General features: G+C 45.0%; 1 protein-coding gene across 2 annotated transcripts in view; it reads left to right on the top strand.

The window, feature by feature from the left end:
• mtor (mechanistic target of rapamycin kinase) overlaps positions 1-24,545 on the top strand; it is a 155,283-nt gene extending 130,738 nt beyond the window's left edge. For both annotated transcript variants that reach the window (XM_084184822.1, XM_084184821.1), the window contains exons 39-58: positions 268-465; positions 786-886; positions 1,298-1,394; positions 1,611-1,709; positions 1,831-1,953; positions 3,989-4,171; positions 6,002-6,136; positions 6,997-7,171; positions 14,518-14,653; positions 14,821-14,968; positions 15,307-15,429; positions 18,412-18,494; positions 18,748-18,820; positions 20,153-20,227; positions 20,475-20,610; positions 20,739-20,804; positions 20,898-20,978; positions 22,201-22,281; positions 22,374-22,479; positions 22,924-24,545. In XM_084184822.1, coding sequence (XP_084040948.1) covers positions 268-465; positions 786-886; positions 1,298-1,394; positions 1,611-1,709; positions 1,831-1,953; positions 3,989-4,171; positions 6,002-6,136; positions 6,997-7,171; positions 14,518-14,653; positions 14,821-14,968; positions 15,307-15,429; positions 18,412-18,494; positions 18,748-18,820; positions 20,153-20,227; positions 20,475-20,610; positions 20,739-20,804; positions 20,898-20,978; positions 22,201-22,281; positions 22,374-22,479; positions 22,924-22,939 — 2,235 coding nt within the window. In that variant the 3' untranslated portion in view covers positions 22,940-24,545. The remainder of the gene's footprint in view (positions 1-267; positions 466-785; positions 887-1,297; positions 1,395-1,610; positions 1,710-1,830; positions 1,954-3,988; positions 4,172-6,001; positions 6,137-6,996; positions 7,172-14,517; positions 14,654-14,820; positions 14,969-15,306; positions 15,430-18,411; positions 18,495-18,747; positions 18,821-20,152; positions 20,228-20,474; positions 20,611-20,738; positions 20,805-20,897; positions 20,979-22,200; positions 22,282-22,373; positions 22,480-22,923) is intronic.
• The last annotated feature ends 2,153 nt before the right edge of the window (positions 24,546-26,698 follow it).

Below are 26,698 nucleotides of genomic sequence, written 5' to 3'. Positions count from 1 at the left end.
TCAGTAGCTCATTACATAACAACCAAGAACATGACAGACATCTGTTTAGACCCAGAACATTCCCCAGAGGGCCGGACTCCTCCAGGACATCTCACATAGCCAATTATTTTCCAGTTTACTGAAGGATAACGGACTGGAAGTTGATGTGATAAGTGCGATAACATAAGTTCAAACATATGTTTCGACATGTAGACTTGTCATTCTATATCTTCGAATAAAATGTTTTAAATATATATATTTGTTCACCTGGCATACCTTTTTCCGCAGGCCTGGCACGCATGGGCGGTGATGAACTTTGAGGCGGTGCTGCACTACAAGCACCAGAACCAGGGCCGGGATGAAAAGAAGAAGAAGCGCCACATCAGTGGTGCAAGTGCAAACAGCGAGGCCAGCAACAGCGACAGCGAGGTAGACAGCACAGAGCACAGCCCTGTGCCCTCGCCGGGCCAGAAGAAGGCCAACGAGGTGAGGGCGGCGGCCATCTTAGATTCTCCTTCACCATACTCGTCCCCTAACGCTAACCAGCCCTTTCACTATTCACTACCAGACAAATTTCTAACTAACTTGACAGACCTGTGTGGAACTTCAAATGTTGCCTAAATCACAAGTTTATGTCAGTGGGAGACATTGAGAGAATGTGTGAGTTAGGATTTGTGACTCACTGGGACTAAGGGACAAAGGAGCAACTTGGTCTTTTGACTATGACTGAATGCCTTGCTTGCTGAAATCAAGGTACAATCAATCTTCCTCTTCCTCATTCTCTCTCTGTTGTTTGGCGAGTGCAGGACCTCTCCAAGACGTTACTCCTCTACACTGTTCCTGCAGTCCAGGGCTTCTTCCGCTCCATCTCCCTCTCCAGAGGGAACAACCTCCAGGACACCCTCAGGTGAGTCCCCACATGGGGCCAGGGCCTGTATTCACAAAGCATCTTAAAAGTATGAGTACTGATCTAGGATCCGTTTTCCCTTTTAGATCATAATGAATAAGATTATATGGACAGGGGGCACCTGATCCTAGATCAGAACTCCTACTCTGAGATGCCCAGTAGTCTGAAAGCCCAAACAGACAACACTGATAGACGCTGAGTTGAAATATGTGGAGAGGAAGCCCACTGGTGGCAGAGAGAAGAACTCCAATTCCAATTTGTGTTGTTGCACGCATTACATTGCTTGGTGTCGTTGAAAATGAGGTTTGAAATTCAGGGAAACTCTGGTTGTTTTTTTCGTCTGAACCTGTCAATAAAGATGCAATAGATGCAAGAGACTGGTTTTGACATGATGCGGTTTTCTTTCTCCAGGGTCCTGACCCTCTGGTTTGACTATGGACACTGGCCTGAAGTCAATGAGGCACTGGTGGAGGGTATCAAAACCATTCAGATAGACACCTGGCTACAGGTACACATCTCACATGCACGTTTTTTGGTTTGCTTTTATTGTTCTGTCTATTGTGATAAGGGTGAATTATTCCCAAGGGCAAGGTTGGTTTTGGGCCATGAAATAGTCATTCAACCAAGTCTTACAGGACGACAGTAACTGAATAGTAATGCCACATTGCATTGCTCCGGGATATTAACAAAATTAAGTCTCCCTATCTTGCCCCCACGCCTGCAGGTGATCCCCCAGCTGATTGCCCGCATCGACACACCCCGTGCTCTGGTTGGCCGCCTCATCCACCAGCTGCTCACCGATATTGGGCGCTACCACCCCCAGGTAATGGCATACTGCTGGCACCCAGGCTAGGAGCGATGGCCAAGGACACATATCTCTGAACTAGTACTGCATTGATTAACTCTCCCTCCCTCTCTCTCTCTCGCCCTGTCCCCTCTTCTAGGCTTTGATCTATCCGTTGACCGTGGCCTCCAAGTCAACCACCACTGCCCGCCACAATGCTGCTAACAAGATCCTCAAGAACATGTGTGAGCACTGCAACACACTGGTCCAGCAGGCCATCATGGTACGTGATGCCTGTCGGTGTACACACTCTACCTCACAGTACAGCAACAAGTGGTTACAGTCTGTTTTACCATTTAGACATACAGAGCCTTCAGAAAGTATTCACACCCCTTGACTTATTCTACATTTTGTTGTGTTACAACCTGAATTTAAAATTGATTAAATTGAGATGTTTTGTCACTGCATACACAAAATACCCCATAATGTGAAAGTGGAATTATGTTTTTAGAAATTAATAAAAAATTAAAAGCTGGCCTCCCGAGTGGCACAGCGGTCTAAGGCACTGCATCGCCGTGCTAGAGGTGTCACTACAGACCCGGGTTCGATCCCATGAGGTGGCGCACAATTGGCCCAGTGTCGTCCGGGTTAGGGGAGGGTTTGGGCGGCCGCAATGTCCTTGTCCCATCGCGCTCTAGCGACTCCTGTGGTGGGCCGGGCGCATGCACGCTGACTTCAGTCGCCAGTTGTACGGTGTTTTCTCTGACACATTGGTGCGGCTGGCTTCCGGGTTAAGCGAGCAGTGTGTCAAGAAGCAGTGCGGCTTGGCAGGGCCATGTTTCGGAGGACGCATGGCTCTCGACCTTCGCCTCTCCCGAGTCTGTACGGGAGTTGCAGCGATGGGACAAGACTGTAACTACCAATTGGATATCACGAAATTGGGGAGAAAAAGGGGTAAAAAGTACAACAACAACAAAATATTAAAAACTGAAAGGTCTTGAGTCAATAAGTATTCAACCCCTAAATATGTTCAGGAGTAAAACATTTACTTAACAAGTCACATAATAAGTTCAGAGGTTTCAATCTGTGTGTAATAATAGTGTTTAACATTGGTAGATGGGTAATAAGGCATAGAATATCCCTTTGAGCATGGTGAAGTCATTAATTACAATTTGGATGATGTATCAATACACCCAGTCACTACAAAGATACAGGCGTCCTTCCTAACTCAGTTGCCGGAGAGGACGGAAACCGCTCAGGGATTTCACCATGAGGCCAATGGTGACTTTAAAACAGTTACAAAGTTTAATGGCTGTAATAGGAGAAAACTGAGGATGGATCAACAATATTGTAGTTACTCCACAATACTAACCTAATTGACAGAGGGAAAAGAAGGAAGCCTGTATTCCAAAACATGCATCCTGTTTGCAACAAGGCACTAAAGTAATACTGCAAAAAATACAAACAGAATACAAAGTGTTATGTTTAGGGCAAATCCAATACAACACATTACTGTGTACCACTCTCCATATTTTCAAGCATAGTGGTGGCTGCATCATGTTATGGGTATGCTTGTAATTGTTAAGGACTTTGGAGTTTTTCAGGATATAAAGGAAACGGAATGGAGCTATGCACAGACAAAATCCTAGAGGAAAACCTGGTTCAGTCTGCTTTCCACCAGACACTGGGAGATGAATTCACCTTTCAGCAGGACAATAACCTTAAAACACAAGGCCAAATCTACACTGGAGTTGCTTACCAAGAAGACAGTGAATGTTCCTGAGTGGCCGAGTTACGGTTTTTACTAAATCTACTTGAAAATCTATGGCAAGACCTGAAAATGGTTATCTAGCAATGATCAACAACGAATGTTGCACAATCCAGGTGTGGAAAGCTCTTTGAGACTTACCCAGAAAGTCTCACAGCTGTATTTGCTGCCAAACGTGCTTCTACAATGTATTGACTCAGGGATGTGAATACTTATGGTAATGATATATTTCTGTATTTTATTTTCAATAAATCTGAATTATTTTCTAAAAACATGTTTTGACTTTGTCATTATGGGGTGTTGTGTGTAAAAAAAAAAAAAATGTTTAATAAATTTTGAATTCAGGCTGTAACACAACAAGATGTGGAATAAGTCAAGGGGTATGGATACTTTCTGAAGCCACTGTATCAGCACTGTATGTATCTCGTCCGTCCGTCCGTCCGTCCCCCGTCCCCTGTCCCCCCATTTGAAGAAATCATAAGAAGGCCTTAAATCCAGAATGTTAATGTATCCTGTTTCCGAAGGCCTGAGTCACTTCCTGTCTCCCCAGGTGAGCGAGGAGCTGATCCGGGTGGCCATTCTGTGGCACGAGATGTGGCACGAGGGACTGGAGGAGGCCTCCCGCCTCTACTTTGGCGAGCGTAATGTCAAGGGCATGTTCGCCGTGCTGGAGCCCCTTCACGCCATGATGGAGAGGGGCCCGCAGACCCTCAAAGAGACCTCCTTCAACCAGGTCCGTCTTTGTATTCTTTTGTCTTTTTTAAAGTTATGTTTGTAGTCGTCCTAATGTATTTTGTCTTATTTTTAACATTTCATTTACCAAGTTACAATGATTGACAAATGTGCGCGTATCTTGTAACTTTGCATAAATCACATGTACAGTCGTGGTCAAAAGTTTTGAGAATGACACAAATACTAATTTTCACAAAGTCTGCTGCCTCAGTTTTGATGATGGCAATTTGCATATACTCCAGAATGTCATGAAGAGTGATCAGATGAATTGCAATTAATTGCAAAGTCCCTCTTTGCCATGAAAATGAACTTAATCCCCAAAAAACATTTCCACTGCATTTCAGCGCTGCCACAAAAGGACCAGCTGACATCATGTCAGTGATTCTCTCGTTAACACAGGTGAGAGTGTTGACGAGGACAAGGCTGGAGATCACTCTGTCATACTGATTGAGTTAGAATAACAGACTGGAAGCTTTAAAAGGAGGGTGGTGCTTGAAATCATTGTTCTTCCTCTGTTAACCATGGTTACCTGCAAGGAAACACGTGCCGTCATCATTGCTTTGCACAAAAAGGGCTTCACAGGCAAGGATATTGCTGCTAGTAAGATTGCACCTAAATCAACCATTTATCGGATCATCAAGAACTTCAAGGAGAGAGGTTCAATTGTTGTGAAGAAGGCGTCAGGGCGCCCAAGAAAGTCCAGCAAGCGCCAGGACCGTCTCCTAAAGTTGATTCAGCTGCGGAATCGGAATCGCAGAGCTTGCTCAGGAATGGCAGCAGGCAGGTGTGAGGGCATCTAAACCGCAAAGTGTGGCGAAGACTTTTGGAGGATGGCCTGGTGTCAAGTAGGGCAGCAAAGAAGCCACTTCTCTCCAGGAAAAACATCAGGGACAGACTGATATTCTGCAAAAGGTACAGGGATTGGACTGCTGAGGACTGGGGTAAAGTCATTTTCTCTGATGAATCCCCTTTCCGATTGTTTGAGGCATCCGGAAAACACCTTGTCCGGAGAAGACAAGGTGAGCGCTACCATCAGTCCTGTGTCATGCCAACAGTAAAGCATCCTGAGACCATTCATGTGTGGGGTTGCTTCTCAGCCAAGGGAGTGGGCTCACTCACATTTTTGCCTAAGAACACAGCCATGAATAAAGAATGGTACCAACACATCTTCCGAGAGCAACTTCTCCCAACCATCCAAGAACAGTTTAGTGACGACCAATGCCTTTTCCAGCATGATGGAGCACCTTGCCATAAGGCAAAAGTGATAACTAAGTGGCTCGGGGAACAAAACATCGACATTTTGGGGCAATGGCCAGGAAACTCCCCAGACCTTAATCCCATTGAGAACTTGTGGTCGATCCTCAAGAGGCGGGTGGACAAACAAAAACCCACAAATTCTGACAAACTCCAAGCATTGATTATGCAAGAATGGGCTGCCATCAGTCAGGATGTGGCCCAGAAGTTAATTGACAGCATGCCAGGGCGGATTGCAGAGGTCTTGAAAAAGAAGGGTCAACACTGCAAATATTCACTCTTTGCATAAACTTAATGTAATTGTCAATAAAAGCCTTTGACACTTATGGAATGCTTGTAATTATACTTCAGTATACCATAGTAACATTTGACAAAAATATCTCATAACACTGAAGCAGCGAACTTTGTGAAGACCAATACTTGTGTCATTCTCAAAACATTTGACCACGACTGTAGATGTCAATTGGAGACATTGAGGAAATGTTTGAGTTGATAGTTAGGATTTGTCCCTCAGTCAAATGACCAATTGACAATGATGTGTGAAGTGAATTGGCTGTGGTTCTATGTGTTATGACAGGCCTACGGGAGGGACCTCATGGAGGCCCAGGATTGGTGCAGGAAGTACATGCGCTCGGGCAACGTGAAGGACCTGACCCAAGCATGGGACCTTTACTACCACGTTTTCAGACGGATCTCTAAGCAGCTACCACAGGTGAGAGAAGAACACCAACCTACTCACACTCTGTTCAAGTCAGTTTGGGCTGCCTCCTAACTCAACACTACTGTGTGTAGCTAACGTAAATCCTACACTGAGGTCAATTGGAGACCTGCTTAGTCTGAACATAAGAATCTCTCTCATCTTCGGATTCAGCCCTTAGTTGGTTGTGCCAGTTGAAACAGTAAAGCATTCAGTGAAAAGAGTCAAGTTGGCATACAACCAGTTATGTGTGGGTACTGTACATTGCTACATTCACATCTTTCATCAGAGCTATGAGATGTTATTTTGCTACTCTTGTTAAGGCCCACATTAATTTACCCTGTGACACTGTAAGCTGATATATCTAGGTCATGTCAGCATCCTAAAACAATGCAACCCATTCAGCGATGATCCTGAAGTGGCTGTTAGTGGAAAATAAATAGAGCTTCCTAGATGTTGCGTCTGTCTCAGTTGTTGTTCCAGGTTAAGCCAAATGTCTTCTCATCACTACAGTATTTCACTGTAATAGGCCAACAATAGCAAAACTCCTTCAGAGTCAAAGGAAAAGACTACACCCGTGGGCAAAACAGGGACAGTATTGTATCCTTTATTTATACAGGTGAACCCATTGAGATTAAGACACCTTTTCTAGGAGGACCTGTCCAGACAGAGCAAGAGCGAAAGAGAGCGACGGTTAAAGTGGTGACAGTGAAAGATGGAGTGAGAGACTGAAAGAGGCAGATTGACTGGGGGAACACGACACAATGAACCCTTTCATCTGCCAGTAATCTGATCTCCCTCTCTCTCCCCTCATCAATCCATTATTTGATCCATTGATCCATCCCTGTCCCATCCATTCCTTCCTGTGTCCCCAGCTGACCTCCTTGGAGCTGCAGTACGTGTCCCCCAAGCTGCTGATGTGCAGGGACCTGGAGCTGGCCGTGCCGGGGACCTACGACCCCAACCAGCCCATCATCCGCATCCAGTCCATCGCCCCCTCGCTGCAGGTCATCACCTCCAAGCAGCGGCCCCGTAAACTCACCATCATGGGTAAGACAACCACATCACCTCCAAACAATGCCCCCGCAGACTCACTTACATGGGTAAGACAACCAACCACGAGGCCAACAATAAATTCTATATTGTTGGTCTTTTATTTATCCTAAATTTGAGCAGGGGGTTCCATTGGATTGAGTGGTACTGTGATATTTATGAAGAAATTCAGTATATAGTAGCTTCTTCTGTTTCATATGTACAGTATCTCACAAAAGTGAGTACACCCCTCACATTTTTGTAAATATTTGAGTATATATTTTCATGTGACAACACTGAAGAAGTGACACTTTGCTACAATGTAAAGTAGTGAGTGTACAGCTTGTATAACAGTGTAAATTTGCTGTCCCCTCAAAATAACTCAACACACAGCCATTAATGTCTAAACCGCTGGCAACAAAAGTGAGTACACCCCGAAGTGAACATTTCCAAATTGGGCCCAATTAGCCATTTTCCCTCCCCGGTGTCATGTGACTCGTTAGTGTTACAAGGTCTCAGGTGTGAATGGGGAGTAGGTGTGTTAAATTTGGTGTCATCGCTCTCACACTCCCTCATACTGGTTACTGGAAGTTCAACATGGCACCTCATGGCAAAGAACTCTCTGAGGATCTGAAAAAAAGAATTGTTGCTCTACATAAAGATGGCCTGGGCTATAAGAAGATTGCCAAGACCCTGAAACTGAGCTGCAGCACGGTGGCCAAGACCATACAGCGGTTTAACAGGACAGGTTCCACTCAGAACAGGCCTCGCCATGGTCGACCAAAGAAGTTGAGTGCACGTGCTCAGCGTAATATCCAGAGGTTGTCTTTGGGAAATATACGTATGAGTGCTGCCAGCATTGCTGCAGAGGTTGAAGGGGTGGGGGGTCAGCCTGTCAGTGCTCAGACCATACGCCGCACACTGCATCAAATTGGTCTGCATGGCTGTCGTCCCAGAAGGAAGCCTCTTCTAAAGATGATGCACAAGAAAGCCCGCAAACAGTTTGCTGAAGACAAGCAGACTAAGGACATGGATTACTGGAACCATGTCCTGTGGTCTGATGAGACCAAGATAGTGGTCCCCTGTAGCTCAGTTGGCGCTTGCAACACCAGGGTTGTGGGTTCGTTTCCCACGGGGGGGCATTATGAAAATTTATGCACTCACTGCTAAATGACTAAAATGTAAATATAAATGTAATAAACGTATTTGGTTCAGATGGTGTCAAGCATGTGTGGCGGCAACCAGGTGAGGAGTACAAAGACAAGTGTGTCTTGCCTACAGTCAAGCATGGTGGTGGGAGTGTCATGGTCTGGGGCTGCATGAGGGCTGCCGGCACTGGGGAGCTACAGTTCATTGAGGGAACCATGAATGCCAACATGTACTATGACATACTGAAGCAGAGCATGATCCCCTCCCTTCGGAGACTGGGCCGCAGGGCAGTATTCCAACATGATACCGACCCCAAACACACCTCCAAGACGACCACTGCCTTGCTAAAGAAGCTGAGGGTAAAGGTGATGGACTGGCCAAGCATGTCTCCAGACCTAAACCCTATTGAGCATCCGTGGGGCATCCTCAAACGGAAGGTGGAGGAGTGCAAGGTCTCTAACATCCACCAGCTCCGTGATTTCGTCATGGAGGAGTGGAAGAGGACTCCAGTGGCAATCTGTGAAGCTCTGGTGAACTCCATGCCCAAGAGGGCTAAGGCAGTGCTGGAAAATGATGGTGGCCACAAAAAATATTGACACTTTGGGCCCAATTTGGATATTTTCACTTAGGGGTGTACTCACTTTTGTTGCCAGCGGTTTAGACATTAATGGCTGTGTGTTGTGTTATTTTGAGGGGACAGCAAATTTACACTGTTATACAAGCTGTACACTCATTACTTTACATTGTAGCAAAGTGTCATTTCTTCAGTGTTGTCACATGAAAAGATATACTCAAATATTTACAAAAATGTGAGGGGTGTACTCACTTTTGTGAGATACTGTATTTTTGATCTATTCGATAATGAACTGCTTTGTTCTTATGTCTTTTAATACTACATAACATTTTACATTTACATTTTAGTCATTTAGCAGACGCTCTTAACCAGAGCGACTTACAGGAGCAATTAGGGTTAAGTGCCTTGCTCAAGGGCACATTAACGTCATTTAGCAGACGCTCTTAGCCAGAGTGACTCACAAATTGGTGCGTTCACCCTATAGCCAGTGGGATAACCACTTTACAATTTGGGGGGGGGGGTTAGAAGGAATACTTTAGCCTATCCCAGGTATTCCTTAAAGAGGTGGGGTTTCAAATGTCTCCGGAAGGTGGTGAGTGACTCCGCTGTCCTGGCGTCGTGAGGGAGCTTGTTCCACCATTGGGGTGCCAGAGCAGCGAACAGTTTTGACTGGGCTGAGGGGGAGCTGTGCTTCCGCAGAGGAAGGGGAGCCAGCAGGCCAGAGGTGGATGAACGCAATGTCCTCGTTTGGGTGTAGGGACTGATCAGAGCCTGAAGGTACAGGGGTGCCGTTCCCCTCACTGCTCCAAAGGCAAGCACCATGGTCTTGTAGCGGATGCGAGCTTCAATTGGAAGCCAGTGGAGTGTGCGGAGGAGGGGGGTGACGTGAGAGAACTTGGGAAGGTTGAACACCAGACGGGCTGCGGCATTCTGGATGAGTTGTAGGGGTTTAATGGCACAGGCAGGGAGCCCAGCCAACAGCGAGTTGCAGTAGTCCAGACGGGAGATGACAAGTGCCTGGACCAGGACCTGCGCCGCTTCCTGTGTAAGGCAGGGTCGCACTCTCCGAATGTTGTAGAGCATGAACCTGCAGGAGCGGGTCACCGCCTTGATGTTGGCGGAGAACGACAGGGTGTTGTCCAGGGTCACGCCTAGGCTCTTCGCACTCTGGGAGGAGGACACAGCGGAGTTGTCTACCGTGATGGCGAGATCATGGAACGGGCAGTCCTTCCCGGGGAGGAAGAGCAGCTCCGTCTTGCCAGGGTTCAGCTTGAGGTGGTGATCCGTCATCCATACTGATATGTCTGCCAGACATGCAGAGATGCGATTCGCCACCTGGTGATCAGAAGGGGGAAAGGAGAAGATTAGTTGTGTATCGTCAGCGTAGCAATGATAGGAAAGGCCATGTGAGGATATGACAGAGCCAAGTGACTTGGTGTATAGGGAGAAAAGGAGAGGGCCCAAAACCGATCCCTGGGGGACACCAGTGGTGAGAGCACGTGGTGCGGAGACAGCTTCCCGCCACGCCACTTGGTAGGAGCGACCGGTCAGGTAGGACGCAATCCAGGAGTGAGCCGCGCCGGAGATGCCCATTTCGGAGAGGGTGGAGAGGAGGATCTGATGGTTCACAGTATCAAAGGCAGCAGACAGATCTAGAAGGACAAGAGCAGAGGAGAGAGAGTTAGCTTTAGCAGTGCGGAGAGTCTCTGTGACACAGAGAAGAGCAGTCTCAGTTGAATGACCAGTCCTGAAACCTGATTGGTTTGGATCAAGAAGGTCATTCTGAGAGAGATAGCAAGAGAGTTGGCTAAAGACGGCACGCTCAATAGTTTTGGAAAGAAAAGAAAGAAGGGATACTGGTCTGTAGTTGTTGACATCAGTGGGGTCGAGTGTTGGTTTTTTGAGAAGGGGAGTAACTCTCGCTCTCTTGAAGACGGAAGGGACATGGCCAGCGGTCAAGGATGAGTTGATCAGCGAGGTGAGGTAGGGGAGAAGGTCACCGGAGATGGTCTGGAGAAGGGAGGAGGGGATGGGGTCAAGCGGGCAGGTTGTTGGGCGGCCTGCAGTCACAAGTCGCAGGATCTTATCTGGAGAGAGAGGGGAGAAAGAAGTCAAAGCATAGGGTAGGGCAGTGTGAGCAGGACCAGCAGTGTCATTAGGCTTAACAAACAAGGATCGGATGTCGTCAACCTTCTTTTCAAAGTGGTTGACGAAGTCATCCACAGAGAGAGAGGAGGGGGGGAGGGGGGGGGGAGGATTCAGGAGGGAGGAAAATGTGGCAAAGAGCTTCCTAGGGTTAGAGGCAGATGCTTGGAATTTAGAGTGGTAGAAGGTGGCCTTAGCAGCAGAAACAGATGAAGAAAATGTAGAGAGGAGGGAGTGAAAAGATGCCAGGTCGGCAGGGAATTTAGTTTTCTTCCATTTCCGCTCCGCTGCCCGGAGCTCTGTTCTGTGAGCTCGCAATGAGTCATCAAGCCACGGAGCTGGAGGGGAGGACCGAGCCGGCCGTGAGGATAGGGGACACAGAGAGTCAAAGGATGCAGAAAGGGAGGAGAGGAGGGTTGAGGAGGCAGAATCAGGAGATTGGAGGGAGAAGGATTGAGCAGAGGGAAGAGATGATAGGATGGAAGAGGAGAGAGTAGTGGGAGAGAGAGAGCGAAGGTTGCGGCGGCGCATTACCATCTGTGTAGGGGCAGAGTGAGTAGTGTGGGAGGAGAGTGAGAGAGAAAAGGAAACAAAGTAGTGGTCGGAGACTTGGAGGGGAGTTGCAGTGAGATTAGTAGAGGAGCAGCATCTAGTGAAGATGAGGTCAAGCGTATTGCCTGCCTTGTGAGTAGGGGGGGACGGTGAGAGGGTGAGGTCAAAAGAGGAGAGGAGTGGAAAGAAGGAGGCAGAGAGAAATGAGTCAAATGTGGACATAGGGAGGTTGAAATCCCCCAAAACTGTGAGGGGTGAGCCATCCTCAGGGAAGGAACTTATCAAGGCGTCAAGCTCATTGATGAACTCTCCAAGGGAACCTGGAGGGCGATAGATGACAAGGATATTAAGCTTAAATGGGCTAGTGACTGTGACAGCATGGAATTCAAATGAGGAGATAGACAGATGGGTTAGGGGAAAAATTGAGAATGTCCACTTGGGAGAGATGAGGATTCCTGTACCACCACCCCTCTGACCAGATGCTCTCGGGGTATGCGAGAACACATGGTCAGACGAGGAGAGAGCAGTAGGAGTAGCGGTGTTTTCAGTGGTGATCCATGTTTCCGTCAGCGCCAGGAAGTCGAGGGACTGGAGGTTGGCATAGGCTGGGATGAAGTCAGCTTTGTTGGCAGCAGAACGGCAGTTCCAGAGGCTGCCTGCGACCTGGAACTCCACGTGGGTGGTGCGTGCAGGGACCACCAAATTGGAGAGGCAGCAGCCACGCGGTGTGGTGCGTTTGTGTAGCCTGTGCAGAGAGGAGAGAACAGGGATAGGCAGAGGCATAGTTGACAGGCTGTAGCAAATGGCTACAAAAATGCAGAGGAGATCGGAATGAAATGGGCTAAGCATCTGGGAGTGGAGAGAGCAGGGCCTCCCTCACCAAATCTTCTAGCTCGGAAACTAAAATTGTTTCACTGAACCACCCGAACAAAAACTCTCCCAACTTCCGCCTTTGGAAATCAGAATTGTTGTGAACCACAGCGGTTCAATGTTTAAAGGAGTAGACTCAACCCACTTTGTTCAGCTAGCCAACTATGACTCCATAGCCAACTAGCAGACTAGCATCCAATAACAATAACACACCGTTTAGCGCCAACACTTGGTCACAACAAACCACCAATATTGTGATATCACACTAAACAGATCATTCGTGTCTGTGTCAAGTTCCTTATATGACGCAGCAATGATTAGACGTTGGCTAGCTAGGACAAGTAAATTGTGGTTAGCTACTACAGTACAGCCAAATGGTCATGTTGGGTAGCTAGCAATGGCCACTGTGTCGACTCTGTTTGAAGAACGGCTAGCTAGCTAGCTTCGTGCTACAGCTGGCACGGCCGAGGACACTGCCAAGACACAGTAACTACCCACAACAACCCACGAAGCCTAGCTATGACGCCGTAGCCAACCTGCAAGCTAGCATCCATTAACACACAACTTAGCATCAACACCTGGCCACAACAAACTGCCAAGAGTGTGTCAGCACACCAAACAGACAATTCAAGTCCGTGTCGAGTTCCCTTCACAACGCAGCAAAAAAAAACATAACCGACCTGCTGTCGTACTTAAGAATATGCTCATTCTAAAGCATATGCCCTGCAGCAACTTGAGTCACATAATCACCTTACTGTGTCCATTACACCCATAGAAATAAGAATGAATAGAAAGGGCGTCTCCATTCAAATCAATGATGATGGCACAATGGGTGGACTGGCAGCCATTTTGAGTGTACCCATGCAAGGAAGTAAAAACAGGAAGTGTACCCTTTAATCTGTGCTGTGATTTGTTGAGTCATCTCAACTGGCATTACAAAAAATGGATTCCATTGTCATGTGCCACATCAGTTAGCATCATTTGAATGAACATTCTACATTACCATGGCAATTCAGCATCAGTTGATAGAATATTCAGAAATACCATGGAAATTATTGTGTCATAATACCAGGCAGCCATTGCGATGGTACCGATAAGTTTAGCAGTCAATTGCCAGTGCTTCCAAGACCATTCTATTAATTCTTATTTCTATGATTACACCCACCATTTACCATTAATGGGAATTAATCAAGAGTGAATAGTATTAGTGGGGACAGTGGACTACAGACCCATTGTCCTAGTGCGTCCACTGGGAGAATTGGCTAACTACACAAGTATGACCATCATAGTAGTAGGGGTATTCGATTAAAAATGTTCCCATTGTTTAAAGATGAGTGTCTAGGGCTATCAAACGATAATAACATTTAATCAAGTTAATCGCAGGATTTCCTGTGATTAATCTCACATTTTGAATTTGCTCAAATTAAGCTGTATTAAGATTTTCATACAAAAAATTGTACAAGAATATTGACGTCTTGATTTTGTCTAAAGTAACGGTTAACAAAATTGGATACATTTAACCTCAATGTCAACTTGTTTTCACAGTGCATCATTGTTTTTAGCTGTATAGATTCTGTATTTGGGATGTTTTCAGTGTATTTTGAACACTTTCAGACAATGCGATTAATCCAAATAAAAAAAACTTGCACTAAAATAACAAAAAGTTAACTTGCGTTAACTGATTAGAGCTCTGACAGCCCTAGATCGATGATAAATGCAAACATGCTGTCTTTTGGAGTAACTTACTTTATTATCCTCTGCAGTTTAGCAATGTGATAACTAAGGATTATCCCGCAACAGAATTCCATCATATTATTTTTTATCCCACTGCCATTGTAAAGTGATAAACATAATTTTACACTAATTCGCATGCATAGGAGTTCAGGGGCTGTATGTATCAACAAGCGTCTTAGAGCAGGAGTGCTGATCTACTATCAGGCCATGCAATCTTATTCATTACTATCTAAAAGGCTAAACTGATCCTAGATCAATACTCCTACTCTCAGACGCCAGTTGAATGAAAGCCACTGTCTGTGAGTTGACCTGTACTGTGGTGTTGTGGTGCCCCCTGCAGGCAGCAATGGCCATGAGTTTATGTTCCTCCTGAAGGGCCATGAGGACCTGCGGCAGGACGAGAGGGTCATGCAACTCTTTGGCCTGGTCAACACACTGCTGGCCAATGACCCAGCCTCTCTCCGCAAGAACCTCAGGTAGATGGGACACACACACATTTCAAGATTAATGGCTGGATTATTGCCATCGGGGTGTGTGTGTGTGTGATTTTCGGTGTCTGCTGTGCTTCTGTAAAAAATATAATTTCCCAGTTGATAACCAAAATATAATTTTTCTGTGTTTGTGTGGTGTGTCCCTCTCTCAGCATCCAGCGCTACGCAGTGATTCCCCTGTCCACCAACTCTGGTCTAATTGGCTGGGTGCCTCACTGCGACACCCTCCACGCCCTCATCAGAGACTACCGCGAGAAGAAGAAGATCCTGCTCAACATCGAGCACCGAATCATGCTCAGGGTAAGAACCAGTAACGATCACATTAGCAATTCACACAAACCCTGTTCAGAATGGTCCTTTTCAAACATGGGGTACACTGAACAGAGCCCTTACTATTACTAACCATCTTTGATTAGCCATGAAGTCAAAGGGAATATATACTTTTATACACAAAATATAATATGAATGTTGTTACTTGTCCACTACTCTTAAATGTCAACTCTCAAGTCAAAAAAATAAACAGACAATAAATTATTTATCCGTGAATTGAAAAATCCATAAACTATTTGACAATAAAGTGCTATTTTACTACCAAAGGTTGTGCCATCTTGATGTTGTGGTGTTTGTATGTTTATTAGATGGCTCCAGACTATGACCACCTGACCCTGATGGAGAAGGTGGAGGTGTTTGAGCATGCTGTCAACAACACGGCCGGAGACGACCTGGCCAAGCTGCTGTGGCTGAAGAGCCCCAGCTCTGAGGTAAAACCCTGTTTCCACCGTACATACAGTTATTATAAGACTGACATACCCCTGTTTACCACCCTACATACAAAATCAAATCAAATCAAATGTATTGGTCACATACACATGGTTAGCAGATGTTATTGCGAGTGTAGCGAAATGCTTGTGCTTCTAGTTCCGACAATGCAGCAATATCTAGCAAATAATATCTAACAGTTCTACAACAAATAACTAATACACACAAATCTAAGTAAAGGAATGGAAAAAGAATATATAAATATATGGATGAGCAATGTCATTGTCAGAGCGGCATAGGCTAAGATGCAATAGATAGTGTAGAATACAGTATATACAGTTGAAGTCGGAAGTTTACATACACTTTAGCCAAATACATTTAAACTCAGTTTTTCACAATTCCTGACATTTAATCCTAGTAAAAATTCCCTGTCTTAGGTCAGTTAGGATCACCACTTTGTTTTAAGAATGTGAAATGTCAGAATAATAGTAGAGAATGATTTATTTCAGCTTTTATTTCTTTCATCACATTCCCAGTGGGTCAGAAGTTTACATACACTGAATTAGTATTTGGTAGCATTGCCTTTAAATTGTTTAACTTGGTTCAAACGTTTTGGGTAGCCTTCAACAAGCTTCCCACAATAAGTTGGGTGAATTTTGGCCCATTCCTCCTGACAGAGCTGGTGTAACGGAGTTAGGGTTGTAGGCCTCCTTTCTCGCACACGCTTTATCAGTTCTGCCCACACATTTTCTATAGGATTGAGGTCAGGGCTTTGTGATGGCCACTCCAATACCTTGACTTTGCTGTCCTTAAGCCATTTTGCCACAACTTTGGAAGTATGCTTGGGGTCATTGTCCATTTGGAAGTCCCATTTGCAACCAAGCTTTAACTTCCTGACTGATGTTTTGAGATGTTGCTTCAATATATCAACATAATTTTCCTTCCTCATGATGCCATCTATTTTGTGAAGTGCACCAGTCCCTCCTGCAGCAAAGCACCCCCACAGCATGATGCTGCCACCCCCATGCTTCACAGTTGGGATGGTGTTCTTCGGCTTGCAAGCATCCCCCTTTTTCCTCCAAAAATAACGATGGTCATTATGGCCAAACAGTTTTATTTTAGTTTCATCAGACAAGAGGACATTTCTCAAAAAAGTATGATCTTTGTCCCCATTTGCAGTTGCAAACCGTAGTCTGGCTTTTTTATGGCGGTTTTGGAGCAGTGGCTTCTTCCTTGCCTAGCGGCCTTTCAGGTTATGTCGATATAGGACTCGTTTTACTGTGGATATAGATACTTTTGTACCTGTTTCCTCCAGCATCTTCACAAGGTCCTTTGCTGTTGTTCTGGGATTGATTTGCACCAAAGTACGTTCATCTCTAGGAGACAGAACGCATCTCCTTCCTGAGTGGTATGACGGCTGCGTGGTCCAATGGTGTTTATACTTGCGTACTATGGTTTTACAGATAAACGTGGTACCTTCAGGCGTTTGGAAATTGCTCCCAAGGATGAACCAGACTTGTGGAGGTCTACAATTTTTTTTCTGAGGTCTTTGCTGATTACTTTTGATTTTCCCATGATGTCAAGCAAAGAGGCACTGAGTTTGAAGGTAGGCCTTGAAATACATCCACAGGTATACCTCCAATTGACTCAAATGATGTCAATTAGCCTATCAGAAGCTTCTAAAGCCATGACATCATTTTCTGGAATTTTCCAAGCTGTTTAAAGGCACAGTCAACTTAGTGTATGTAAACTTCTGACCCACTGGAATTGTGATACAGTGAATTATAAGTGAAATAATCTGTCTGTAAACAATTGTTGGAAAAATTACTCGTGTCATGCACAAAGTAGATGTCCTAACCGACTTGCCAAAACTATAATTTGTCAACAAGAAATTGGTGGAGTGGTTGAAAAACGTGTTTTAATGACTCCAACCTAAGTGTATGTAAACCTCAGACTTCAACGGTACATATGAGATGGGTAATGCAAGATATGTAAACGTTATTAAAGTGGCATTATTAAAGTGACTAGTGTTCCATTTTTACAGTGGCCAGTGATTTTCAAGTCTGTATGTAGGCAGCAGCCTCTCTGTGCTAGTGATAGCTGTTTAACAGTCTGATGGCCTTGAGATAGAAGCTGCTTTTCAGTCTCTCGGTCCCAGCTTTGATGCACCTGTACTGACCTCGCCTTCTGGATGATAGCTGGGTGAACAGGCAGTGGCGGTAGTTGTCATTGATTATCTTTTTGGCCTTCCTGTGACATCGGGTGCTGTAGGTGTCCTGGAGGGCAAGTAGTTTGCCCCCGGTGATGTGTTGTGCAGACCGCACCACCCTCTGGAGAGCCCTGCGGTTGTGGGCGGTGCAGTTGCCGTACCAGGCGGTGATACAGACCGACAAGATGCTCTCAATTGTGCATCTGTAAAAGTTTGTGAGGGTTTTAGATGACAGGCCAAATATCTTCAGCCTCCTGAGGTTGAAGAGACGCTGTTGCGCCTTCTTCACCACACTGTCTTCTCCACTGCTGTCCCGTCGATGTGGATAGGGCGGTACTCCCTCTGCTGTTTCCTGAAGTCCACGATCATCTCCTTTGTTTTGTTGACGTTGAGTGAGAGGTTATTTCCCTTGCCCTCACCTCCTCCCTGTAGGCTGTCTCATCGTTGTTGGTAATCAAGCCTACTACTGTTGTGTCGTCTGCAAACTTGATGATTGAGTTGGAGGCGTGCATGGCTACGCAGTCATGGGTGAACAGGGAGTGCAGTTGTCATAAGACTGACATAGCACATCATTCGGTGTTATAGCTAACAACTGACCACTAACCGTACATAAGGCTGCCATAAGACTAATTAAAGGTGGTATCTGCAACAATTTAGCAATCATTTCCTCATGGTTCTTTGAACGATGTGGCTCAGAAATACCTGAAATATCTTAGTACTCCTTTCTGTTGCAGGGACGTAAAGTAGTAATGTTTACGCCTGGTCTTCTTCTCAGGTTTGGTTTGACAGGAGGACCAACTACACACGCTCCCTGGCTGTGATGTCAATGGTGGGCTACATCCTGGGCCTGGGAGACAGGTGAGGCTCTCCACCAATAAAAGTTCAGGAGTGGTAGCACATAAGATGTTTCAAAAGTGAAATCATCTTGCTTTGCAGGTGTATTGGAACAGATTTATTGAACAGTTATTCAACAGAAAGATTATGCTATACACAACATACAAAGTATCAAATTGTTATTTTCGTTCATGGGGCCGAAACATTAGCATGAAAATAAATATGTGCTCCAGTGTGTAGGCTACCCTCACTCAGTTTCTCTCCATTTCCTCTACAGGCATCCATCCAACTTGATGTTGGACAGACTAAGTGGCAAGATCCTCCACATTGATTTTGGGGATTGCTTTGAGGTGAGCATGGGCCTCCGATTTACATGAACCTGACTGAATGTACACTATATATACAAAAGTATGTGGACACCCCTTCAAATTAGTGGATTCGGCTATTTCAGCCACACCCGTTGCTGACAGGTATATAAAATCGAGCACACAGCCATGCAATCTCCATAGACAAACATTGGCAGTAGAATGGCCTTACTGAAGAGCTCAGTGACTTTCAATGTGGCACCGTCATAGGATGCCATCTTTGCAACAACTCAGTTCGTAAAATTTCTGCCCTGGTAGAGCTGCCCGGGTCAACTGTAAGTGCTGTTATTGTGAAGTGGAAACGTCAACGAGCCACAACGGCTCAGACGCAAAGTGGTAGGCCACACAAGCTCACAGAATGGGACCGGCGAGTGCAAAGCGCGTAGTGTGTAAAAATCGTCTGTCCTCAGTTGCAACACTCACTACCGAGTTCCACACTGCCTCTGGATGCAACGTCAGCACAAGTACTGTTCTACGGGAACTTCATGAAATGGGTTTCCATGGCCGAGCAGCCGCAAACAAGCCTAAGATCACCATGCGCAATGCCAAGCGTCGGCTGGAGTGGTGTAAAGCTCTCCGCCATTGGACTCTGGAGCAGTGGAAACGCGTTCTCTGGAGTGATGAATCCCACTTCACTATCTGGCAGTCCGACGGACGAATCTGGGTTTGGCGGATGCCAGGAGAACACTACATGCCCCAATGCATAGTGCCAACTGTAAAGTTTGGTGGAGGAGGAATAATGGTCTGGGGCATATCGTTTTTCATGGTTCAGGCTAGGCCCCTTAGTTCCAGCGAAGGGAAATCTTAACGCAACAGCATACAATGGCATTCGAGATGATTCTTTGCTTCCAACTTTGTGGCAACAGTTTGGGGAAGGCCCTTTCCTGTTTCAGCATGACAATGCCCCCGTGCACAAAGCGAGGTCCATACAGAAATGGTTTGTTGAGATCAGTGTGGAAGAACTTGACTGGCCTGCACAGAGCCCTAACCTCAACCCCATCGAACACCTTTTGGATGAATTGGAATGCCGACTGCGAGCCAGGCCTAATCGCCCAACATCAGTGCCCGACCTCACTAATGATCTTGTGGCTGCATGGAAGCAGTCGGCATTCCAATTCGCAGCAATATTCCAACATCTAGTGGAAAGCCTTCCCAGAAGAGAGTGGAGGCTGTTATAGCAGCAAATGGGGGACCAACTCCATATTACTGCCCATGATTTTGGAATGAGATGTTCGACAAGCAGGTGTCCACATACTTTTGGTCATGTAGTGTATCTGTAAACGTTGTCAATGTTTTCTAAATGTTTTCCCACTACAGGTTGCCATGACCAGGGAGAAATTCCCGGAGAAGATTCCTTTCAGACTGACAAGAATGCTGACGAACGCCATGGAGGTAGGAGGAAGAACTCCCAATGGTTTTTAATTGATATACTCTTGTCAATAGTTCACGTTTGCCTCTGTCATAGAAGCCACTTAATCCTGCAACTCAATTGAGGGTTTGCACTGCAGACTTGAGGAGTGAAGCAAAGCAAAGATTTCCGGCTGGCACCCAGGATACAATTATCTATCAGAACAGACAATAAAACTCCCCTCTCTGTTCTGCCAATCAATGTCTCCCTCCCCCTGTGTGTGTTGGTCAGGTGACAGGGCTGGATGGGAACTACAGGATCACATGTCACACGGTGATGGAGGTGCTGAGGGAGCACAGGGACAGTGTCATGGCCGTACTGGAGGCCTTCGTCTACGACCCACTGCTCAACTGGAGACTGATGGACAGTAAGGAAACCACTCCGAAACACCTCAAAACATCTTGAAAGTATCTTAAACACTTAAATACCTTTAAGACATCTGAAAAAACGACCTGGCATACAATTGAGACCTCTCTCTTTATTTGTGGTCCACAGCGAACACCAAGGGAAACAAGCGATCCAGGACCAGAACGGACTCCTATACTGCTGGACAATCCGTCGGTGAGTGTGAAACAAGATGTCCATTTTGTGTCACTAACAACATTTGGAATGTTTCCAGACTGAATGCATCTTTCTGTCTGTTGTCCAATGCAGAAGCGCTGGAGGGGATCGACCTTGGCGAGACCACACACAAGAAACCAGGAACCACTGTGCCTGAATCCATTCATTCCTTCCGTGAGTCTTTGGCTCAAGCCAGTACTGTAAAAATGCGTTAGGTTAACATTCCTAGTAGTTTCTATGGTGGCTATGTTTGTTAACACTAGAAATGCTGGGCCTCGAGGGACCCCACTTCGAGCCAATGACTTGTCTTTTGGACTTCAACATTCTAACAGTCTATTAAATACATTTCATATATGCTATCGGAAAAATTATCATTTGGTTGTGTTTATGAAGGTCTTAGGTAACATTAGAATATGAAGAACATAATAGCATTTTCAATACTTTATTTTACTGTAGGCTGTAAAATGAAAAAACACTACAAATGTTTTCCATCACAAAGAAATCTATTATAATTTTGTTTTGGCATGTCTTAAGAAACATTATGGAAATAAGAAAATGTATTTCAAAGAACAGAATAGCATATTTTATGTTACTAGTCTTTGCTTAGTAGCCTGGGCTATATGCTGCCACATGCTAACGTGTGGAGCGCATAGAACAATGATTCTTCTTGGAAAAAGTGGTCTTTTGAAATACATTTATTGTTATTTGGCAAAGATACGTGTTTTAGAAACTGCTCTTTCTGCTCTGTCTGATACTATATAGAAATCAAAACGTCTTACCTGAATCTAATCTAACTAACTGTAAGAGGATTTGAAAAAGTGTATTTTTGGCGCTCAGTTTCCCAGCCTCTGTGTCAATTCCAAGCTGCTCATCTCTTCATATACAATTTGACAATTGATCATATTTTCACCCATCAGACTATTGTCAATTTAATCTTGTCTTTTGGCTAATGTGTGAAATTAGTATCGATATAGTTTAGGTGTAATTTCGATGGGCCATCAGCTGCGCAGGCTGACTGGCGGTGAATGAGTGGCAAATTCTGTATGTGATATCTAAATTTTAACAACATACCTGTGTTAAATATACATATTTAGGATAAGTCAAGGACGGGGGTGAGGGACATGACTAAAAATGGCAGAGTAATTAAAAATGTAAATGTGTTTTGTCAACATGACGCTCTCTGCGCTTCTAGTGTTAAAACACAGCTATGAATAGTTGCTGAGTGGCATGCCTTTGCAAGTTTCTATTGGTTTGTCTTTCCTCAACCAAGGATTGTGGTGGATATTGGTATGTGAAAGTACTATCTTTGCTTGATGTTGGCCCAAATGTTTCCTCAAATGGCTACTGGTACACATATTAGTATGTCAGTCATCACTATGTGTTCCTGTCCCATCAGTTGGAGATGGCACTGTGCAGCCTGAGGCCCTGAATAAGAAGGCTATCCAGATTATCAACAGAGTACGAGACAAGCTGACTGGTAAGTCTTTCACTACACATGTAACTAGAAATGCTAGGATATGCTAGCATATTAGCATTCATTGACTAATATGTGTTGCTTTTCCCCATCAGGACGTGATTTCTCACACGATGAGACTCTAGACGTGCCAACCCAAGTGGAGCTCCTCATCAAGCAGGCGACGTCGCACGAGAACCTGTGCCAGTGTTATATTGGATGGTCAGTATGATCTGTTTGTTGTTAGTTAGCATCAGTTAGCCTACTGTTAGTTAGCATCAGTTAGACTAATACTGTAAGTTGGCATCAGTTAGCCTAGTACTCTTAGTGAGCATCTGTTAGCATAGTACTGTTAGTTAGCATCAGTTAGCCTAGTACTATTAGTTAGCATTAGTTAGCCTAGCCTGTGCTACATTGGCTGGTGACCATGATCAGTAACTGTTAGTTCGCATCAATTAGCCTAGCCTGGGTGCCAGACTGTTTCGGCATTCAACAATGCTATGGCACTGCCTTGCTGTTTGACAAGACAACTATAAGTTGCCTAAAGCAGGATCAGACAGGCACCCAAACTACAAACCAGTGTTTGTGTTGGGGAAAACATTAGTGACTTATGTTGGGAAAATTTAAACAATGGTCACTGAACTTGTATTGTTTTTCATCCCCCAGGTGTCCATTTTGGTAGAGGAGCTACATTGGTGATCCAACTTGTGGTCACACTTCTTTTACACAGCCTGTTTTCATCAAGTAACCATGAACTTACTTGGTAACTATGTACTTAAATGGTTAAGTCATGAGAGATGGTCCATGGCGAGGAATTACATTTCCAAAGCTCTTTATCAAATTATGCCATGCTGACATTCACTTAGCTAATTGCTTCCAATTTGGTTCCCTCATTTGTGTATTTTCAAAGAAGGAGAAATCAGGGGGGCTCGAGGAATGCTGATTTAAAACAGAAAAAAGTAAAGAAGAAGCCTCCGATAATGAAATTAGCGCCAAATCCTTAGTTTTAAGTAATGACTCATTAAGCATTTAATCGCAGGATGTATTACCATGTGAAGGTAACAGCTACAACTATGTACAAGGTAACAACCTGGGCCTCGTTTCCCAGTTGTGATGTAACTTAAGTATTACAATGATCGTGTCAGATGCATCGTTATTTATGAGCCACATTTTGAAGTGTTTCCCAAACAAGCACGTAGAGAGAACGTTCACTAAGTGCGTCGTTAGACCATGTGACGATACTCATAGGATCGAAAGAAAAGCATCTCTGCTCTCGGATCAGCTTTCTCCATTCAAATCTTACCTTAGCATTAAAATTGTTACACAATACTGATGACGGATCAGCTACTAGATATTACCACCTATGGCTGCAAATATTGAGGCGGCTAATTCTAAATACTTACCCTATAATAATGCACTAAATCAAGATGTGGCACATGCGCACGTTGTTACACATTTTTTAAATATATTGTAGCAAAAGTTATAGACAGTAGCCTAGAATTGGCTAAATAGAATTCAATTGATTGAACATAACATTTATTTCAATGTAGCCTATAATGTATTTATATTTTGCAGTCCTCTCAGTTTTCATTTCAAGCATTGTTTTATTCTTCGCTTGTTTGTAACAATTGCAAAGACATTGGCAACTTTGTATTTGTAGTCAACTTTGTTCTGACGTTATCTGCGGTCACATCTTGATTCTGTGTTTTTGCGGAGATCTTCTGTGTATAAAGTGATGTGGAATGGCAAAGAAGCATCTAACAACGCACTTAGCTGTTCTACAGGTGGTCTGAGGTAGTCAGTAAATAACAAGTGCAACTTTAGTAACAATGTTTTTGGGAAACAGCTCGGCTACTAAAGATATATTGTAAGATGGTTCTAACGATGATCTTAATGCTACGAAGGCTCTGGGAAACGAGGCCCTGGTTATTTGCTGGTGCTTATTGCTCAAGGCACTGGCTGTAAGAGGAAGTGCTGCCCAGTGTTTTTTTTTAATGTCATTGTCATCATGCTAACGCTTTCTACTGTGGCCATATGTTAAAAAAAGTTTTTTTTTTTTTTTTTTCACTTGTTGCATTTGCTTCATAGTCCTTCATAGCCCTTCATAGCCCACTAGTCCATTGTATTATTGTGTGTTAATGTGACTTTGAATAACATACTGTATGCCTTTTACTAATTTAAACATTATTGAAGGGTGTCCCATGATAGAATATTAATGAGAGTATTTGATTTAAGATGGTTGCATGCATAATTCTATGCCAATAAATAAAGATCTATTGATACTTACATTTACATTTACGTCATTTAGCAGACGCTCTTATCCAGAGCGACTTACAAATTGGTGCATTCACCTTATAGCCAGTGGGATAACCACTTTACAATATGTTTTTTTCTTTCTTTGAGGTGGGGTAAGGGGGGGGTAGAAGGATTACTTTATCCTATCCCAGGTCTTCCTTAAAGAGGTGGGGTTTCAAGTGTCTCCGGAAGGTGGTGAGTGACTCCGCTGTCCTGACGTCGTGAGGGAGCTTGTTCCACCATTGGGGTGCCAGAGCAGCGAACAGTTTTGACTGGGCTGAGCGGGAACTGTGCTTCCGCAGAGGTAGGGGGGCCAGCAGGCCAGAGGTGGATGAACGCAATGCCCTCGTTTGGGTGTAGGGACTGATCAGAGCCTGAAGGTACGGAGGTGCCGTTCCCCTCACAGCTCCGTAGGCAAGCACCATGGTCTTGTAGCAGATGCGAGCTTCAACTGGAAGCCAGTGGAGTGTGCGGAGGAGCGGGGTGACGTGAGAGAACATGGGAAGGTTGAACACCAGACGGGCTGCGGCATTCTGGATGAGTTGTAGGGGTTTAATGGCACAGGCAGGGAGCCCAGCCAACAGCGAGTTGCAGTAATCCAGACGGGAGACGACAAGTGCCTGGATTAGGACCTGTGCCGCTTCCTGTGTAAGGCAGGGTCGTACTCTCCGAATGTTGTAGAGCATGAACCTACAGGATCGGGTCACCGCCTTGATGTTAGCGGAGAACGACACGGTGTTGTCCAGGGTCACGCCAAGGCTCTTCGCACTCTGGGAGGAGGACACAACGGAGTTGTCAACCGTGATGGCGAGATCATGGAACGGGCAGTCCTTCCCCGGGAGGAAGAGCAGCTCCGTCTTGCCGAGGTTCAGCTTGAGGTGGTGATCCGTCATCCACACTGATATGTCTGCGATTCGCCACCTGGTTATCAGAATGGGGAAAGGAGAAGATTAGTTGTGTGTCGTCTGCGTAGCAATGATAGGAGAGGCCATGTGAGGATATGACAGAGCCAAGTGACTTGGTGTATAGCGAGAATAGGAGAGGGCCTAGAACTGAGCCCTGGGGGACACCAGTGGTGAGAGCACGTGGTGCGGAGACAGATTCTCGCCACGCCACTTGGTAGGAGCGACCGGTCAGGTAGGACGCAATCCAAGAGTGAGCCGCGCCGGAGATGCCCAACTCGGAGAGGGTGGAGAGGAGGATCTGATGGTTCACAGTATCAAAGGCAGCAGACAGGTCTAGAAGGACAAGAGCAGAGGAGAGAGAGTTAGCTTTAGCAGTGCGGAGAGCCTCCGTGACACAGAGAAGCGCAGTCTCAGTTGAATGACCAGTCTTGAAACCTGTCTTGTCTTGTGTTCTTTACCATTGTCCAAATATTTATGATATTGCTGATCATGTTTGTATGCTTACATTTTCATTGCCTTTGCATATCATTACCATATTTTCCTATTAACGAACACACAATTATGAAACTTCAGAAGCTTTTTTGAATACATCTTCTTGGTCCTAAAGTCATGAAATGTTCATATTGTTTCTGCTTTCACTACATGTGAATGTTGTATATAAATTAGTTTTAATCCGCCAGCGTATTGAGTTACATTTGTGCTATAAATGTCAAGCAAAACTTCTGAAGTCGAGAACAAAAAAATATTGCAAGCAAAATATAAACCCAAAAGTAATGCGCAAAAAAATCATAATTGCAAGGAGATTGGGATGAAATGCCTCACTGTTTGCATTAAATTGTTTTGGGGGCAGTTGCAAGTTTTGGCACATTTATTCCAGCAGCATAGCACCCTGCATCCCACTACTGGTTTGCCTCTGAAGCTAAGCAGGGTCGGTCCCTGGATGGGAGACCAGATGTAGCTTGAAGTGGTGTTGGAGGATCAGTAGGGGGCACCCTTTCCTCTCGTCTTTCTGAGTGGTCATAAAAATCCCATGGCACTTATCGTAACATGAAGTTGAACTATCACTCCAAAACTGGTTGACCACTGGGGATGCATCATCTACACCGCCCTCTAAACCCCGCCTACACAGAATGGATTGATTGATATGATTTATATAGTGCCTTTCTACATACTGAACTGTTTTACATAGTAAGGGGGAAACACCTCATCCACCACCAATGTGTGGAACCCACTTGAGTAAT

Source organism: Coregonus lavaretus (assembly GCF_964263955.1).
Source record: "Coregonus lavaretus genome assembly, chromosome: 20".
NCBI lineage: Eukaryota > Metazoa > Chordata > Actinopteri > Salmoniformes > Salmonidae > Coregonus > Coregonus lavaretus.
Note: the sequence above shows the minus strand (reverse complement) of the source record. Positions and strands in the feature narration are given on the sequence as shown.